Source organism: Schistocerca gregaria, chromosome 3, assembly GCF_023897955.1.
Source record: "Schistocerca gregaria isolate iqSchGreg1 chromosome 3, iqSchGreg1.2, whole genome shotgun sequence".
Lineage (NCBI taxonomy): Eukaryota > Metazoa > Arthropoda > Insecta > Orthoptera > Acrididae > Schistocerca > Schistocerca gregaria.
In genome coordinates this window covers 604,116,975-604,137,544 of record NC_064922.1, presented here as the reverse complement: position 1 = coordinate 604,137,544, position 20,570 = coordinate 604,116,975, and the positions used below count along the sequence as shown (strand labels likewise).

Below are 20,570 nucleotides of genomic sequence, written 5' to 3'. Positions count from 1 at the left end.
GTCGTAAGGTCAGTATTGCCTCACGTGTTCCAGTATTTCTACGGAATCCAAACTGATCTTCCCCGAGGTCGGCTTCTACTAGTTTTTCCATTCGTCTGTAAAGAATTCGTGTTAGTAATTTGCAGCTGTGGCTTATTAAACTGATTGGTCAGTGATTTTCACATCTGTCAACACCTGCTTTCTTTGGGATTGGAGTTATTATATTCTTCTTGAAGTCTGAGTGTATTTCTCCTGTCTCATACATCTTGCTCACCAGATTGAGTTTTGTCAGGACTGGCTCTCCCAAGGCCGTCAGTAGTTCCAATGGAATGTTGTCTACTCCGGGGGCCTTGTTTCGACTCAGGTCTTTCAGTGCTCTGTCAAACTCTTCACGTAGTGTCGTATCTCCCACTTCATCTTCATCTACATCTTCATCCATTTCCATGATATTGTCTTCAAGTACATTGCCCTTGTATAGACCCTCTATATGCTCCTTCCACCTTTCTGCTTTCCCTTCTTTGCTTAGAACTGGGTTTCCATCTGAGCTCTTGATGTTCATACATGTGGTTCTCTTACCACTAATGGTCTCTTTATTTTTCCTATAGGCAGTATCTATCTTACCACTCGTGAGATAAGCCTCTACATCCTTACATTTGTCCTCTAGCCATCCCTGCTTAGCCGTTTTGGACTTCCTGTCGATCTCATATTTGAGACGTTTGTATTCCTTTTTGCTTGCTTCGTTTACTGCATTTTTATATTTTCTCCTTTCATCAATTAAATTCAATATTTCTTCTGTTACCCAAGGATTTCTACTAGGCCTCGTCTTTTTACCTACTTGATCCTCTGCTGCCTTCATTACTTCACCCCTCAAAGCTATCCATTCTTCTTCTTCTGTATTTCTTTCCCCCATTCCTGTCAATTGTTCCCTTATGCTCTCCCTGAAACTCTGTATTACCTCTGGTTCTTTCAGTTTAGCCAGGTCCCATCTCCTTAAATTCCCACCTTTTTGCAGTTTATTCAGTTTTAATTTACAGTTCATAACCAATATATTGTGGTCAGAGTCCACATCTGCCCCTGGAGAGGTTTTACAATTTAAAACCTGGTTCCTAATCTCTGTCTTACCATTATATAATCTATCTGATACCTTTTGGTATCTCCAGGGTTCTTCCATGTATAGAACCTTCTTTCATAATTCTTAAACCAAGTGTTAGCTTTGATTAAGTTGTGCTCTGTGCAAAATTCTATCAGGCGGCATCCTCTTTCATTTCTTAGCCCCAATCCATATTCACCTACTACGTTTCCTTCTCTCTCTTTTCCTACTCTCGAATTCCAGTCACTCATGACTATTAAATTTTCGTCACCCTTCACTATCTGAATAATTTCTATTATTTCATCATACATTTCTTCGTCATCTGCAGAGCTAGTTGGCATATAAACTTGTATTACTGTAGTAGGCATGGGCTTCGTGTCTATCTTGCCCACAATAATGCGTTCAATATGCTGTTTGTAGTAGCTTACCCGCATTCCTTTTTCCTATTCATTATTAAACCTACTCCTGCATTACCCCTATATGATTTTGTGTTTATAACCCTGTAGTCACCTGACCAGAACTCTTGTTCCTCCTGCCACCGAACTTCACTAATTCCCACTATATCTAACTTTAACCTATCCATTTCCCTTTTTAAATTTTCTAACCTACCTGCCCGATTAAGGGATCTGACATTCCACGCTCCGATCCGTAGAACGCCAGTTTTCATTCTCCTGATGACGACGGCCTCTTGAGTAGTCCCCGCCCGGAGATCCGAATGGGGGACTATTTTACCTCCGGAATATTTTACCCAAGAGGACGCCATCATCATTTAATCATACAGTAAAGCTGCATGCCCTCGCGAAAAATTACGGCCGTAGTTTTCCCTTGCTTTCAGCCGTTCGCTGTACCAGCACAGCAAGGCCGTTTTGGTTAGTGTCACAAGGCCAGATCAGTCAATCATCCTGACTGTTGCCCTTGCAAACTACTGAAAAGGCTGCTGCCCCTCTTCAGGAACCACACGTTTGTCTGGCCTCTCAACAGATACCCCTCCGTTGTGGTTGCACCTACGGTACGGCTATCTGTATCGCTGAGGCACGCAAGCCTCCCCACGAACGGCAAGGTCCATTGTTCATGGGGGTGGAACTCGAATATATGCTTGTCTTATTCGTCAATCTATCAAAAATTCTAAGATTTTTCTCTATAGAATGATCGATGTGTATGTATTTCGGATGGGGAGAGTGGGTAGTCGGTGACCTTGAAGAGTAGTTGAAATTATGTAGTTGACAGCATAGTAACCCCATTTCCTTACCTGTATGAGAGCACAGTTACAGATTGGGATACGTATATTTTGCCTGCTTTAATATGGCGCCTCTGTTTGACACTTATGTCGCCTTTGTTGGAGTATGTGTTAAGAAAACCCACGTAGGTTACAGGGGGAGGAGGGAGATTAAAGGTGAATACAAATAGAGTATAATATTTAAGCTTTTTTGTCTTGAGTGTCTAGGTCCCCTTAACCCACCTCAGCTGCCCTCATTTAGTGGTACTTTTCTCTAATTTAATGTAGTGTCGATCAATTTAAGTAATTTGGCAAGTTTTTTCGCGATTTTACACATTTCGTTGTATTTCCATCAACTTTACGTATTTCCCGTCTTGTAATTATACCAGTTTTTTCTCAATTTTTACCGATTTTATGTCACTTTCTCATATTTTTAAAATATTTTTCCACATGTATATGATCATATTGAAGGCTTACCCATGCTTTGTTTGATTTTCTATGAGGATATTTGCGTATTCTGTACATCAGTCTGCTAAAATATCCTTAGAATTCTCCTCTTCCAGATCATCTACATGCATGCATTTTGGATAGGAAGATCATGAAAGTTAGTAACACTCGCCTCGTACCTAGGTGAGACTCAGCGAGTGGTGCAGAAAAATCAAACGGCTCTAAGCACTATGGGATTTAGAACTACTAAAACCTAAGTAAACTAAGGACATCACACACATCCATGCCCCAGGCAGGATTCGAACCTGCGACCGTAGCAGCAGCGCGGCTCCGGACTGAAGCGCCTAGAACCGCTCTGCCACAGCGGCCGGCAGAGTGGTGCAGACTGGAAAGTCATAGTCTGGAAACAAATTCGTGTACTGCTGAGGCACATGAGAGATCTTGTCTGCAGACTCATGTAGGGATGCACTTAATGGAAACTCAAAGTCTGGCACAGTTTCACATGTTCATCTGACTTCCACCCTACCGTGGAAGGATCTTCAACAGGGAGTTGACAAAAGTACAGAGTTGATTTCTACTGCTGTTCTGATATTTTTTCAGCATAAGTATATACTCTTATTGCTCAGCAGATGAGTTTCACTTCTACCAACTCTAATACGTCCCACAACCATGTCAGGAAATCTAAAAAATGCAGATTTCGGTTTTTTTATCGCAGTGATAAGTTATTCGTTAGTTGACATTGCGTCTACTGCACTTAGCATCCTGGACCGTGAGAGTTTCGCCTCTCCATACCTATAGATGAACACTTAGCAAGTCATGCATTTGAACCGCAACAGTCCACAGCTTACAGCTCTACAGACATATATAAAGAGACTATGTTTGCATATTACCAATCGCGAAGTCTCGATTTCAAACACTTGTACGTTGTTTTCGACAGTGCTACCTTCTCTCAGATAGCGAAAAACTCTTCTCAAAACAATTTTGCATGGGATATAAGCACATTTAAATTCATCCTGCTAAGAGCATAACATCTTCGATGTATGTTATATTACCGATATTTCGTAACAGTGTTGTCTAGATTCTCTAGCAATAACAACAAACCCTGGCATCCTGCTACGGCTATCACGTCTTAATTTTACTCTTAAAGATCCTCGATGATGGCATATGATCATCCGATTTCCGCTATTTTGTGTGCTAGATGTCCGTCGGATGGAGCGAGGGAGTCCTTCGTGAGTATTATCCTTATGTATGATACAGAACAACACATTAGTCGGATGGTATAGCACTATACCCGACTGCATCCAGTCACCCACAACCAAAAATTCTACATATACAACGCATTTGCTCTATTATTTTTTTTCTTTGTGTGTCTGTCTCCATGAGTTTGTTGCGGAATGCTCCAACAAACCAGACACAGTTTTCCCGCTGGTCGATACACCGCGCATCACGTCCTGAACGGTTTGCGGAGGATGGTTCGCAATGCAGTACGTCCGGGATAGGGTTCGAAGGTGGCTCTGAGCACTACGGGACTTAACGTCTGAGGTCATCAGTCTCCTAGATCTTACAACTACTTAAACCTAACTAATCTAAGGACATCACACAAATCCATGCCCGAGGCAGGATTCGAACCTGCGACCGTAGCAGTCGCACGGTTCCAGACTGTAGCGCCCAGAACCATCGGTCACTAAGGCCGGCTGGTTCGAAGGTGGATCCACTGGCGAGAGGAATGGGTGATGTTTATGGCTTCCATCCATGACACTCGCATAGACATAGGCATACAGAAAAATAGAGCATGATTTGCTAACTGAGCATCTATAAATGACATTGCTGGGTGTGCGCACTCTGTAGGTAGGGAGGGGCGAAAGTTTCACCGTCCAGGATGCTAAGTGCAGTAGACACACTGTCAACTAACGAATACCGTATTACTGGGATAAAAATACACGAAATCCCCAGTTTTAGATTTCCTGACATGGTTTTGTGGACGTAACAGAGTTGGAAGGTGTAAACAAAGTAGCGAAGCTCATCTGGTGTTAGCGTATACTAGCGTATACTTATGGGAAAAGTATCAGAGCAGCAGCAGAAATCAACTTCGTACAGATGTCAACTCCTTGTTGCAGATCCCTACACAGTAAAGTGGAAGTCAGATGAACTTGTAGAACTGTGCCAGACTCTGAGTTTCCATTAAGTGGGTCACTACATGAGACAGCAGGCAAGCTCTTTGATGCGCCGTAGCAGTACACGAGTTTTCCGCCTGCTCCACTCTCATCTAGGTACGAGGGAAGTATTACTATATTTTTCCTATCCAAAATGCAAGCATGTAGATGATCAGAAAGAGGGGAATTCTTAGGATTTTTTAGTAGGCTGGTGTATAGGACACGCGAATATCCTCGTATAAATCCAACAACTCATGGGTAAACCGGCAATATGACCATCTAAATGTGGAAAATTACAAAAAAATATGAAAAAGTAGATAAAATCGGCAAAACTCGAGGAAAACCTGGTATAATTACGACAAGATGGGGGAATGCGTAAATTTGAGGAAAATGTCATGTAAAAAATCGCAAAAAATATTGCAAACTTACGTAAGTTGTTTGAGAGAATACATACAATTAGAGAAAAAGTACCACGAAATGTGGGGAATCCAGGTGATTCGGGGTACACAGACACTCAAGACTGAGAAAAGCTTAAATCTTATGCTCTGGCTGCGTTCTCTTTTAACCTTCTCCCGCCCGTGTAGAATACGTGGGTTTTCGTAACAAATACTCCAATAAAGGTGACATAAGTATCACACAGAAGCTCCATATTAAAAGAAGCAAAATGTACGTTTCCCAGTCCATAACTCTATTCTCACACATGCAGTCCAAGATAGATATTACCGAATTATGGCTTTTCCTCACAGACAATGTAATTCCTTAAATGTCATGGAGAGGAATCAATGGGTTTATCACACTTAAGCCATACCCTAGAATGTTCTGTAGGAGACTGCACCGATGTCACATATATCACCTTTAATGGTATGAGGGGGGGGGGGGGGTATTAGAGAAACGTGGTGTTAGGACGAAATTGCTATATTATCCTAAACATGAGCAAAACTATCGAACATCAGATCAGAATTTGTTTGTACAAGAGGTTCAAAATAGTTCAAATGGCTCTGAGCACTATAGGACTTAACATCTGAGGTCTTCAGTCCCCTAGAACTTAGAACTACTTAAACGTAACTAATGTAAGGACATCACACATATCCGTGCCCGAGGCAGGATTCGAACCTGCTGCCGTAGCGGTAGCGCGGTTCCAGACTGAAGTGCCTAGAACCGCTCGGCCACTGTGGCCGGATGTCCAGGATTATTTGTTGCCCTAGAGGTCAAGTATGCTTCGAGAGGGGTCATGACCTAATTGTTCAAAACAATTTTCTGAGAAAGCATTCAGTACAGTTTCTGATGAAGTTTTACGCCTGCCACCGACTTTAAACGTATGCACGGCTAGGCCTTTGCATATTCGGCCACCACAAACGCGGATGTGCTTCGAGAACCAGGCATGGCCCGTGCAAATTGTCTGTCAACAGAAGAATCACTGAGCTATTTAAACTCAAATGGCTCTGAGCACTATGGGACTTAATTGCTAAGGTCATCAGTCCCCTAGAACTTAGAACTACTTAAACCTAACTAACCTAAGGACATCACACACATCCATGCCTGAAACAGGATTTTAACCTGCAACCGTAGCGGTCGCGCGGTTCCAGACTGAAGCGCCTAGAACCGCTCGGTCACCACGGCCGGCTTGTGCAAGAGGAAAGCTATCAGAGTTCCGGTGATGCTGCTGTAAATAGCATCTCCTTTTGCTAGCGATTGTGGTGCTTACTCCCTCTGAGAAGACGCTACTTCTTCGTGCGCATTTTAGTGCAGCAGTGTGTGGGTGGTACCACAATGTATTAGCTATCGAAAATATTCATATCGGTTTCTCTTCTCTCGATTTCCGCATGAGACACAGCCGCATTCGTCAAAACCGATACTACTGCTACTAATGATAGGCACAACTGATGCAGGAAGAGTGAGTGAGGGTACGTACGTTTCCGACTTACAAAGACGTATAAAATCCGTTAATTTCCCAAGAGACAGAATAGCAATCTCCATAAGTCGTCCTAGTTAGTATAAAAGCAGATCGGCCGTCGGATGTACACTGACGACGCCTTCCTAGGACACTAGAATAGTGTAGAAGGAAGTAATTTTATTACCTTAAAGTTTGTCACCATAGTGACTGGGGTAGGAAACTTGTGGGGTGGTTGTACGTCTGATGTTGGACAAATCTATCTTGCATTGGAGTGTTAAGAGCTTTGCATACTGCATGACTAATACTTCGGAAACGTATGGCTTTAACAATACGGCATTTTTAGGCGCAGAACCATATAATCGACGGAGCGTGTGTTTACGCTCTGTGATCATTTCTCTCATGCCGGTACCTCCCTGGTATTGACTTCAGTGAATTAATGCTTTAGAATTGATAGCATGGTTGACTTTAGTGAAATGTTTCACACTCCATCAGTGTGGATCTCCATCATGTATAATTCACATGTTTCTTCTTAACTATCTGTTATATCACCACAACACTCTCACGTCTACTATATATCAATAAGAGGTGATACCCTCCTCGATATGCACTCACCTGGAGAGATCTTGTGCTTTTGGATGGGTGCCGTGGGTAAGACTGGTGTTCTAGGGAGAACAATGTGTTGTCAAGAACAATGTGGGAGGGATCTGTCAATCTAAGACTTAATCCTACGAATGCGAGAATACTCTGTGATGCCCATCGACACAGGGACAGATGGCCACTCGTCATCGTAAATTCTGCACTATGATCGATGAGTCTGCAATATGTAGATAATGTAATTGCATTGGTATAAGGCTCTGTCTGGTATACTTTGATGTGTATGACCGAATGGACGTATTGCACCGTGGTCTAGTTGCATTCGCAATCTAATATAAGGTACTTGGAGAGTAGTGGAGGGGTGATTTAGCAATGATACAGAAAATGGTAAACAATCTGCTGTGTCACTGGTTGGCATTGAAATAACAGAACAAGTGGTAAAACTGCTAAAATTGATCACACTATCAACTGCAGTAAGTCTTACCATACATTCTCCCATATCAACAGTGTCTTTCCCATCGCATCCATCCATTGCTATGCTGTTGATTACCATATAATGATTGGCTGACATCACTTGGTTGAGGTGGAGGGAGCCTTGGTGGAACACTGGATACCTGGTACTTGTCACTGTGTAGCATGGGATTTAATGTAGAGGTCATCATCTTCAGACAGTTGTTTGGAAGCATTCCTCAATGTTGCAGACTTGTCCCATTTCCATATACTGTGATGCCCTCCATATGTTTTTATTATTTTCCTTTTTATTTTTTCATCAATAAGATACCAGTCTTTTATTTCTCACTACCTCGTGCATATTGTAAACAGCACCTTCTGGCGATGGTCAACACCAGAAATGGAACACCAAGACAACCGCTACCCAATCCCTGTGGAAGATGAGATTAACTGTACAGGTCATCACCTTAGGATAGCTGTTGGAAACGCTCTACAATGCCGCAAACTCTTCCAGTTTCCGTATGTTGCGATGTTTTCCAAATTTTTGTCAGTATCTACCAACCTGTGTGTTGTGGGAGCTGCACAGTTTACACCAGGCGATGTTCAGCTTTTCGTGAGAGCCAAAGGATCGAAATGTTAATGTTGGCTTAGCAGCCGACACAGAGCTCAAAGTCATGGTAGAAAAACAAAGTGTATGGTGGTGTATAAAACTGTAGCTGTACACTGCTCAGATGTCTTACAGAAAACAAAAGTAATGTATTAAACTTCTTATGATTGACCAATGCAGGAACCCTCTCTTGTGACTGATAAGTCTGCTGGATATGGTCTTCCTCCAGTACAGTCGACAAAATTTGATACAGATCTGTGCAAGCGACTTCAAGCACTGGTCACAGGCTCCAGTGGAGTGATACGTGTATATGTAATATATTCGATGTTAACATGGAGACGATATTGTTTTTTCGATAAATCGAAAGAGAGAGACACAGTAAAATCTTATAGGAGATTCTATTACAAGGAGTGGTTTAGCTGGTTAAGGGGGGATGTAACGGATTTTGGTTCAAAATATAGATTTTTCAAAAGAATTATTTTCTTTATCTACACAGTTTAATCTATCGTGATAGCAGATTTAGAAATGCCTTTAAATTGTTAAATTGATTAACACTGCACTGGAAGCCACTCCCACCTTTCCCGACATTTGGGAAACTGCTTGCTTCAGCGGAATTTTTGTCAGTGTGAAGGCTATTTTCTTTTGATATCTTTGTCTGATACTTACATCTCTGGCTGACATCTATATCTTTGCCTGAAAACTTTCTTTATGTGGTTTATTTACATTTTGACAAAACTACACATATTAGCAGGTGGAAGGTTGAATTCGCAAACCTTAATGTGGAAGTCAAGATTTATGCATATTGGGTTGTGGAAAAACTATGTTTAGGAAACGGAGGTTTCACGGAAATCGGTTTACCAACAAAAAAAGATAAGCAGTTCGAAATGAAGAACATAAATTCCCAATTTCAGCATCGAAACTTGGGACAGGAGAATTCTACAGGTGTGCGAATGATGTTGATATGGATTCCAATGGATTCACACTTATTGATTTAGAGCTTCTTTGCCAGGCTATAAAGTATTTTGTGTGTGTATAGATCCCTCAGTAGTAGTGTAGACACTTTTTTCAATAAATTAACAGTAGTTCTAGCTCAACATAATTCTGTGTGGGGACATTAACATCAATACTAATATCATAAATGAATCCAGCAGCCCCTTCAAAGTTTTGGCATTGCCCTGTTGGTCAGTAGTGCATCAGGGCTACTACAATGACTGCATCAGTAATTGACCATGTAGCCACAAATATGAACAGAACAAATGTGGTGTAGCTATAAAAGAGCTAGGACTGTCAGACCATCTCTGTCAAACAGCAACAGTAAAATCAGGCATTGAATCATTCCCTAATCTACAAGCCTACAAACGACATCTATCAGAAATCAAAATAAAAGGTTTTTCAGAAGAACTAGAAAAACAAAGCTGAGCTGAAATGTATAAGGAAACCAATGTGAATATGAAATTCTCTAAACTCTCCACATTGTTTAAATTGAACTATGAAAAGGCATTGCTGAAAGTATGCATGTCTGTATCAACTTCTCATGAAAACATATGGATAACAGCAGGTATTAAGAAGTTCTCCCAAACACCTAAACACCTCAGTTCCATGAAAAAGATTCGCAATGATCCAGAATCCTTAAATTTCTATCACAGATACAAAACGATCTATAGGAAGGTGCTGATTGCTGCAAAAAAGTAATTTAATGACAAAGTAATATATAATGCAAAGAATAAAAGGAAAACTGTCTGGAATGTTATAAAAAAGGAAACAGCGAGAAGCAAACAATTGCAGAATAATATACTGCTAATGGAGGGGGATAAGGTAATAAATGATCACAACACTTAGCAAACTATGCAAACGAGTATTTTTCAAGTACTACAGGGCAGTTATAGCAAAAATTCTCCAAAACAAATACGTTGTTGTTGTTGTGGTCTTCAGTCCTGAGACTGGTTTGATGCAGGTCTCCATGCTACTCTATCGTATGCAAACTTCTTCATCTTCCAGTACCTACTGCAACCTACACCCTTCTGAATCTGCTCAGAGTATTCATCTCTTGGTCTCCCTCTACAATTTTTACCCTCCACGCTGCCCTCCAATACTAAATTGGTGATCCCTTGATGCCTCAGAACATGTCCTACCAACCAATCCCTTCTTCTAGTCAACCACTGCTTCTCTTTAATGCCCCTCGACTCTTATAACTTCCATCTAGTTTCTGTACAAATTGTAGATAGCCATTCGCTCCCTCTATTTTACCCCTGACACCTTCAGAATTTGAAAGAGAGTATTCCAGTCAACTTCGTCAAAAGCTTTCTCTAAGTCTACAAGTGCCAGAAACGTAGGTTTGTCTTTTCTCAATCTATCTTCTAAGATAATTCGTAGAATCAGCATTGCCTCGCGTGTTCCATTATTTCTACGGAATCCAAACTGATCGGCCCTGAGGTCGGCTCCTACCAGTTTTTCCATTCGTCTGTAAGGAATTCACGTTATTATTTTGCAGCCGTTACTTATTAAACTGATAGTTCGGTAATTTTCACATCTATCAACACCTGCTTTCTTTGGGATTGGAATTATTATGTTCTTGAAGTCTGAGGATATTTCGCCTGTTTCATACATCTACACCAGCTGGTAGAGTTTTGTCACGACTGGCTCTCCCAAGGCTATCAGTAGTTCTAATGGAATGCAGTCTACCCCCCTGGCCTTGTTTCGACTCAGGTCTTTCAGTGCTTTGTCAAACTCTTCACGCGGTATCATATCTCCCATTTCATCTTCATCTACATCCTCTTCCATTTCCATAATATTGTCTTCAAGTACATTGCCCTTGTATCGACCCTCTATATACTCCTTCCACCTTTCTGCTTTCCCTTCTTTGCTTAGAACTGGGTTTTCATCTGAGCTCTTGATATTCATACAAGTGGTTCTCTTTTCTCCAAAGAATCTATCTTACCACTAGTGTGATAAGCCGCTACATCCTTACATTTGTCCTCTAGCCGTCCCTGCTTAACAATTTTGCACTTCCTCTCGATCTCTTTTTTGAGACGTTTGTATTCATTTTTGTGTGCTTCATTTACTGCATTTTCATATTTTCACCTTTCGTCAATTAAATTCAATATTTCTTATGTTACCCAAGTATTTCACTATCCCTTGTCTTGATCCTCTGCTGCCTTCACTACTTCATCCCTCAAAGCTACCCATTCTTCTTCTACTGTATTTCTTTCTTCCATTCCTGTCAATTGTTCCCTTATGCTCTCCCTGAAACTCTGCACAGCCTCTGGTTTAGTCAGTTTATCCAGGTACTATCTCTTTAAATTCCCACCTTTTTGCAGTTTCTTCAGTTTTAATCTACAGTTCATAACCAATAGATTGTGATCAGAGTCCACATCTGCCCCTGGAAATGTCTTACAATTTAAAACCTGGTTCCTAAATCTCTGTTTTACCATTATGTAATCTATCTGTAACCTGTCAGTATCTCCAGACTTCTTCCATGTATACAACCTTCTTTTATGATTCTTGAACCAAGTGTTAACTATGATTAAGTTGTGCTCTGTACAAAATTCTATCAGGCGGCATCCTCTTTCATTTCTTAGCCCCAATCCATATTCACCTACTACGTTTCCTTCTCTCCCTTTTCTACTATCGACTCTAGTCCCCCATGACTAGGGGGATGTGGCAGAAAGGCGACTATTCGCGTTGGTGTATAGAATGTATGAGTCAGTCAATACATCGCTTGACTTTCGGAAAAATCCCATCCACACTATTCTGAAGACTGCAAGAGGTGACAAGTGCGAGAATTATCGCACAACCAGCTTAACAGCTCATGCGTCCAAGTTGCTGACAAGAATAATATACAGAAGAATGGAAAAGAAAGTGGAGGATGTGTCAGATGACGATCAGTTTGGCTTTATGAAAGATAAAGGCATCGGAGAGGCAACTCTGACATAGCGGTTGATAATGGAAGCAAGACTAAAGAAAAGACACATTCATAGGATTTGTCGACCTGGAAAAAGTGTTCGACAGTATAAAATGATGATGTAAAATGACAGTATAAAAGTTGTTCAAAAATCAGAGATAAAGAGGGATAAGCTATAGGGAGAGATGGTTCATATATAGGATGTACCAGAACAAAATGGGAGTAACAAGAGTGGATGACCAAGAACGAAATGCTCGTATTAAAAGGGGTCTAATACAGGGATGTAGTCTTTTGCCTCTACTGTTCAACCTGTACATCGAAGACGCAGTGATGGAAATAAAAGGAAGCTTCAGGAGTGGAATTAAAATTCAAGGTAAAAGGATGTCAGAGATATGATTCGCTGCTGACATTGCTATCCTGAGTGAAAGTGAAGAAGAGTTGCATAATCTGATGAATGGAATGGACAGTCTAATGAGCACAGAATATGGATTGAGAGTAATTCGATAAAAGACGAAATTAACGAGAAATAGCAGAAATGAGAACAGTAACAAAGTTAACACGATTGATGGTCACGAAGTAAATGTAGTGAAGGAATTCTGCTACCTAGGCAGAAAAATAACCGATGACAGACGGAGCAGAAAGGACATCAAACGCAGACTAGCACCGGCAAAAAGTGTATTCCTGGCCAAGAGAAGGACTTAATTTCAGGAAGATATTTCTGAGAATATACGTTTGGAGGACAGCATTGTATGGTAGTGAAACATGGACTGAGGGAAAACTGGAACAGAAGAGAATCGAAGCATTTGAAATGTGGTGCTACGGACGAATGTTGAAAATTAGTTGGACTGATAAGGAACAGAATGAGAATCTTCTGCGCAGAATCAGAGAGGAAAGGAACATGTGGAAACAATGACAAAGAGAAGGGAAAGGATGATAGGACATCTGTTAAGACATCAGGGACTGATTTCTATCGTACTATGGTGAGCTGTAGAAAGCAAAAACTGCATATGAAGTCAGAGATTGGAATACATCCAGCAGATAATTGAGGATGTAGGTTGTAAGTGCTACTCTGAGATGAAGAGGTCGGCACAGGAGAGAAATTCGTAGTGGGTCCGTCAAACCAGTCAGAAAACTGATGACACAAAAAAAGGTATGTGGAGGAGGGGGAGGAGTAAGACATGGGGGGTGTGGGGTGTGGGGACCCATGTGCAGGTCGAGGCAAACACATGACATCATCCAGGGGTTGGATGGGGGTTGGCATTGTTGGGGGTAATGAACCGATAAATTTAATTAATTTGCATATCAATTTGATATCAACATTGCTGTTGTGCCCCCACCACCCTACTACTCAACTGATCACAGATTATCATTTATTTCTGGTCCATATCAGTACTGGTATGCATAAATCATTATACAGACATATTTTTTTTTTACTTCGAAGGTATTCAAAAATACATGGTTGCTCTGAAGTTGAGAAAATGAGTTAGCATTATGATGGCCTGACACACAGTTTATATAGTTTTCAATGGCAGAACGAAGTGATAGAACTAGAAAGTCATGGGTCTGATATTGGACCTTAAGAAGGCTCAAATCATTTACCAATAATCCTGAGTTCTGGTTCCCCCAGTATACTCAGTTGATTGCCAAGATGCTTCTTTCAGCAACAAGGATATGTTCGGTCCACCTTTTTTATCAACTTAGGTTGCATTTCTTCTCAATGGGAGTTAGAACAGAATTTTATTTTCGTATTTTCGTATTTTTACTTCATTATGAAATATCAAATTTTCCGAATAAAATTCTATGTATACCACTTATGAACTCACATGGGAAGTATTTCATTTTATTTTGTAAATATAATCTACACCGGTTGAAAACGTTAACATTTTTAGTGCATTACTTCAAGATCTAATAAGATCGGTAATTTTTTATATAAAATGCTGTGGATTGATGTGTTATAAAGCTCATGCCCAGAAGAGGATAGGCATCAGGTTTAGAAAGTTGAAACAAAGTTTGAGAGACAAGAAATTTTCTGATGGTAAAACCATAAGAGGCAGACTGACAGACAAAATGATTAATCAACTGCAGGAGTAATATGGGATGACCATTAGGAATGATACTGAGGATTTGTTGAAAATGAAGCAGGCAGTATGGGCTACTTTCTTCTGCAGACTGTCAACTGATAAGAAACCAGGACATCACATTTGATTTGGGCTACTAGACCTGATACATGGTGAAATTATCGCAATGCCCAGAACCCAAACAGTTCATACAGCTATAAACATTGCGTCCCAGCAGCAGTCATGGATATCAAAAACGTACTTACAGACACCTGGCAATTACTGCAGAAGTGGCTATATGGTCAAATTCAAAGTCCCAATGAGTCGTTCAATAATCTTATATGGACTCAATTACCAAAAACTGTTACGTTGGAATGAAGACACTAAAGTGGGGGCCAGTGATGCTGTTATTGCTTTTAATAATGGCAACATTGGTAGGGTGAAAGTGATAGTGCATATGGGAATCAATCCTAGAGCAAACTGCATCAGAGAACTTGAACGGATGGACAAGGTTCACATTGATGAAGCAGAGTATGCAGCACAGTTGGTCACTAAGGAGTCCAGAAAAAAGAAAAGAAGAAAAAGTTGGAAATAGATCAAGAGGATGATGTGCAATATAGTGCATGGTGCTTCTTAGTGACTAAAAATAAAAAAATTAAGCATATATTAAGTGAGTTACAGTCTTTTGAAACTTTACATTTTTTGTTGCTTTATTCCCTAAATCTCAGAAACCACTTCGAGTAGAGTATTCAAATTTTCAGGGAGTAATAACATACGTATCCTGAGTCTGAGTCTACTGAACTAAAAGGAGGACATAATGTTATGTATCATTAAAAAATTATTTAGGATAACGTACAAAAAGAGTATGCAAAATTTTAAACGTGTAATTAAAAAAAAAATATTTCTGAAAGCAGAGGCTGAAATGGATTATTGTAGTTCATTAGACTCAGAAGATACAGTTTAATGTCATGTAAAAGTTTCATGACAATGGATATAGTGGTTCCTGAAGTACAGGGAAGCCAAGTCACTAAATTTAACATTGTCAGGATAGGGTGTTGCAACTCCCCTCAAACTTTCACTTTGCTTCCACTGAATTTTAATATTCGAGTGGACGAGTGGTTGTGCTAAAAAATTATAAGAACATATTGGGAATGACAGATGCCGTACTGTTAATTTTTAATGTAAGGAAGAAAAGAAAACATTATCTTCACGAGAGATCGTAATTACACACACGGATCTCTCAAAGACAGAAAATACGTGTTTGAAAAATTTTCGCATTCAAATATTTTATCCATCTAGAAATATATGACTGCGGTTCGAAAGCAACGCACCTTCCTTAGTAATGTGTAGTACGAAATGTGAAAACCCCAGAAGATTGGGTTAGTGGTGTAATCCAGCTCACACAAATAAAGTGACAAGGCATGTTGCTATAACTCATATGTGGCATATAAGGTTTTGTCCAGAATCCTATACAATAGATTAGTCCCGTATGTGGAAGATATATTGGGCAATTATCAGTGCAGCTTTGGACCCAAAGGTTCAACTGTGGGCCAAATATTTGTACTGGGACAAATACAGGAAAAAGCATATGAAGATAATGAATATAATATAGAATTCAATAATATCTACTGGACTTCAAGCATACCTTCAGTAGTCTAAATAGGGAAAAGATGTTAGAAGATATAAAACTGCTTGGCATACCAGCCAAATACACTCCTGGAAACGGAAAAAAGAACACACTGACACCGGTGTGTCAGACCCACCATACTTGCTCCGGACACTGCGAGAGGGCTGTACAAGCAATGATCACACGAACGGCACAGCGGACACACCAGGAACCGCGGTGTTGGCCGTCGAATGGCGCTAGCTGCGCAGCATTTGTGCACCGCCGCCGTCAGTGTCAGCCAGTTTGCCGTGGCATACGGAGCTCCATCGCAGTCTTTAACACTGGTAGCATGCCGCGACAGCGTGGACGTGAACCGTATGTGCAGTTGATGGACTTTGAGCGAGGGCGTATAGTGGGCATGCGGGAGGCCGGGTGGACGTACCGCCGAATTGCTCAACACGTGGGGCGTGAGGTCTCCACACTGCATCGATGTTGTCGCCATTGGTCGGCGGAAGATGCACGTGCCTGTCGACCTGGGACCGGACCGCAGCGGTGCACGGATGCACGCCAAGACTGTAGGATCCTACACAGTGCCGTAGGGGACCGCACCGCCACTTCCCAGCAAATTAGGGACACTGTTGCTCCTGGGGTATCGGCGAGGACCATTCGCAACCGTCTCCATGAAGCTGGGCTACGGTCCCGCACACCGTTAGGCCGTCTTCCGCTCACGCACCAACATCGTGAAGCCCGCCTCCAGTGGTATCTCGACAGGCGTGAATGGAGGGACGACTGGAGACGTGTCGTCTTCAGCGATGAGAGTCGCTTCTGCCTTGGTGCCAATGATGGTCGTATGCGTGTTTGGCGCCGTGCAGGTGAGCGCCACAATCAGGACTGCATACGACCGAGGCACACAGGGCCAACACCCGGCATCATGGTGTGGGGAGCGATCTCCTACACTGGCCGTACACCTCTGGTGATCGTCGAGGGGACACTGAATAGTGCACAGTACATCCAAACCGTCATCGAACTCATCGTTCTACCATTCCTACACCGGCAAGGGAACTTGCTGTTCCAACAGGACAATGCACGTCCGCATGTATCCCGTGCCACCCAACGTGCTCTAGAATGTGTAAGTCAAATACCCTGGCCAGCAAGATCTCCGGATCTGTCCCCCATTGAGCATGTTTGGGACTGGATGAAGCGTCGTCTCACGCGGTCTGCACGTCCAGCACGAACGCTGGTCCAACTGAGGCGCCAGGTGGAAATGGCATGGCAAGCCGTTCCACAGGACTACATCATGCATCTCTACGATCGTCTCCATGGGAGAATAGCAGCATGCATTGCTGCGAAAGGTGGATATACACTGTACTAGTGCCGACATTGTGCATGCTGTGTTGCCTGTGTCTATGTGCCTGTGGTTCTGTCAGTGTGATCATGTGATGTATCTGACCCCAGGAATGTGTCAATAAAGTTTCCCCTTCCTGGGACAACGAATTCACGGTGTTCTTATTTCAATTTCCAGGAGTGTATATTTCTGTTTTTAATGCAACCTTGGGAGGTTCCAAAGCACTAGTGAGAGTGGGTGCGGAATTAACCAACTGTTTCAGTATCAACAAGGGAGTTATAGAAGGTGATGCTGCTTCCACAATGCTTTTCAATTTGACCTTAGAAGCAGTTATACGAAAACTGCAAATACGTGGACATATACACTATGCGATCAAAAGTATCAGGACACCTGGCTGAAAATGACTTACAAGTTCGTGGCGCCCTCCATCGGTAAAGCTGGAATTCAGTATCGTGTTGTCCCACCCTTAGCTGGATGACAGCATTTACTCTCAGCTGCTGGAAGATTTCTTGGGGAAGCCCATTCTTCACGAAGTGCTGTACTGAGGAGAGGTATCGATGTCGGTCACTGAGGCCTGGCACGTAGTCGGCGTTCCAAAAAATCCCAAAGGTGTTCTGTAAGATTCAGGTCAGGACTCTGTGCAGGCCAGTCCATTACAGGGTTGTTATTGTTGTGTAACCACTCTGCCACAGGCCGTGCATTACGAACAGGTTCTCGATCGTGTTGAAAGATGCAGTCGCCATCCCCGAATTGCTCTTCTACATTGGAAGCATGAAGGTGCATAAAACATCATTGTAGGCCTGTCCTGTGATGGTGCCACGCAAAACAACAAGGGATGCAAGCCCCTCCATGAAAACCACCACCACATCATAACACCACCGCCTTGGTACTACACACGCTGGCAGATGACGTTCGCCGGGCATTCGCAATATCCACACCCTGCCATCGGATCTCCACATTATGTATCGTGATTCGTCATTCCACATAATGTTTTTCCACTGTTGAATCGTCCAATGCTTACGCTCCTTACACCGAGCGAGGCGCCTTTTGGCATTTACAGGCGTGATGTGTGGATTATGAGCAGCCGTTCGACCATTAAATCCAAGTTTTCTCACTTCCCGCCTAACTGTCATAGTACTTGCGGTGGATCATGTTGCAGTTTGGAATTCCTGTGCGATGGTCTGGACAGATGTCTGCCTATTACACATTACGGTCCTCTTCAAATGTCGGCGCCCCATTCTGGTCTCTCACAATGTTTAATGACTACTGAGGTCGCTAATATGGAGTACCTGGCAGCACATTGCACCTAATATGAAAAACGTATGTTTTTTGGGGTGTCCGGATACTTTTGAGCACATAGTGCAGGTATAAGTATCATGTAGTTGGCTGCATATGCTGATGACGTTGCAGTTATTAGTGAAGCAATGATATCATCACTGGAGAGTGTAGTGGTGGAACAACAAAAGTCACACGGCACAGGGGACTGGAAATCAACGAATCCAAGTTAAGTATCTGAAATTCCATAGAACAGGGAACAATAACCTAGATACTTTGTCAGCAGCCGGTTTTAATTTTCCGCATGTGCAAGAGTTTGAATACCTAGGTGCTAACATTAATAAAGCAAATTCCATGTCCACTGAAATAAAAGCCCGCATTTTAAGTGGTAGTAGGTGTTATCACACATTTAAAAAGCTATCAAACATTTAAAAAGTTAAGATAGCACTTTAAGTTGTAATAGGCGTTATCAACCATTTAAAAAGTTGGTGACAACTAGGATGGTAGTAAACCGACAGCTCAGAATGAATAAGGTTATGATAAGGCCAGTGGTTACGTTGCATATGAATGTGAAGCACAGACGCTAACCAGTACTGATGAACAATAACTCAGAGTATTTGAATGACGAATAATACGGAAAATTTATGGAGTGATCAGAAATTATGATGGTACCTCGAGAGCAAGGACAAATTACGAGTTGAACAATCTCATACAAAGAGCTGATATTGTAAGGCTAATTAAAAGTAAATGAATAGCCTTGTAGGACATGTGTAGGACATGTCCTAAGGACGGAGGACACAAGAACTAAAAAGAAGGTCTTCCAGCGCAAACCGAGAGGGCTAAGTTTAAAAGGAAGATCACGTAACCGATGGGTGGACGAAGTTGAAGAAAACATCCGAATCCTAGGAAGCACAGGACGGAGAATGGAAGTAAACGAGAGGTTAGAATGGAAGGAAACAGTCAAGAAAGCAAAAGCCCACTCAGGGTTGTGAAGCTACAAGAAGAAGAAATGTAAGAAATTAATCTTACGGCATCTATGATTTTATATGAAAACGTTTTTTTAGCATGATTTATTTCTTGAAACGATCTGATTCACAACGCATAAGTGTCAAAAACTTTTTATGCTGCCTGCACTTGAATAAGACGGTAAAGTCATTTCATGGTTTGACGCAGTATCTACTATCACACACAGTAGAAAAAAATGGTTCAAATGGCTCTTGAGCACTAAGGGACTTAACTTCTGAGGTCATCAGTCCCCTAGAACTTAGAACTACTTAAACCTAACTAACCTAAGGACATCACACACATCCATGCCCGAGGCAGGATTCGAACCTGCGTCCGTAGCGGTCGCGCGGTTCCAGACTGTAGCGCCTAGAGCCGCTCGGTCACACCGGCCGGCCACACATTAGACAAAGCAAATAACTTAAATACAGTTTTTTCTGAGATAATACAACAAAAGTAGAGTTTGTCAAATAAGTGAATTAACCCACTGGTGATGGTGCGGTGAATCTGTGAAAAGAAACAGATACTTTCACAAATTGTAGAGCCATTATTTTTCTCATGCGTAAGAGGTATTAATGAATATCCACAAAGCGTCAGAGGAGTGTTGTAGAAAATTATTACTCTGTGTGTGGATTACGTACCTTACATTACACTCACAAGCAGACGAAGTTGTTGTTCGCGGTGAATTCATTCTGAAACACAAAGAAGAAAAGTAACTGTCAAGCGGTGTAATCACAGATTTTCTACATGTGACGGTCATTTCTTTAGCTGGTTTCCAATTCTGCATTCATTTCTAGCGACTGGAGTTTTGAAAGGGTTCTTTCAACTCATCTTTAGAATAGAACAGGGCCACTCACTGGTTAAGGCAATGGGCTCATACTTGAGAGCAGCGCGGTTTAAATCACCGTCTGACCTTCAGGATTTGAGCCTCCCATTATTTTCCATCAATTCCGG

General features: G+C 41.8%; 1 protein-coding gene across 4 annotated transcripts in view; it reads right to left on the bottom strand.

Moving 5' to 3' along the window:
- LOC126354807 (uncharacterized) overlaps positions 1-20,570 on the bottom strand; it is a 216,916-nt gene that overhangs the window by 183,537 nt on the left and 12,809 nt on the right. For all 4 annotated transcript variants that reach the window (XM_050004729.1, XM_050004730.1, XM_050004727.1 and 1 more), the window contains exon 2: positions 20,258-20,308. In XM_050004729.1, coding sequence (XP_049860686.1) covers positions 20,258-20,307 — 50 coding nt within the window. In that variant the 5' untranslated portion in view covers position 20,308. The remainder of the gene's footprint in view (positions 1-20,257; positions 20,309-20,570) is intronic.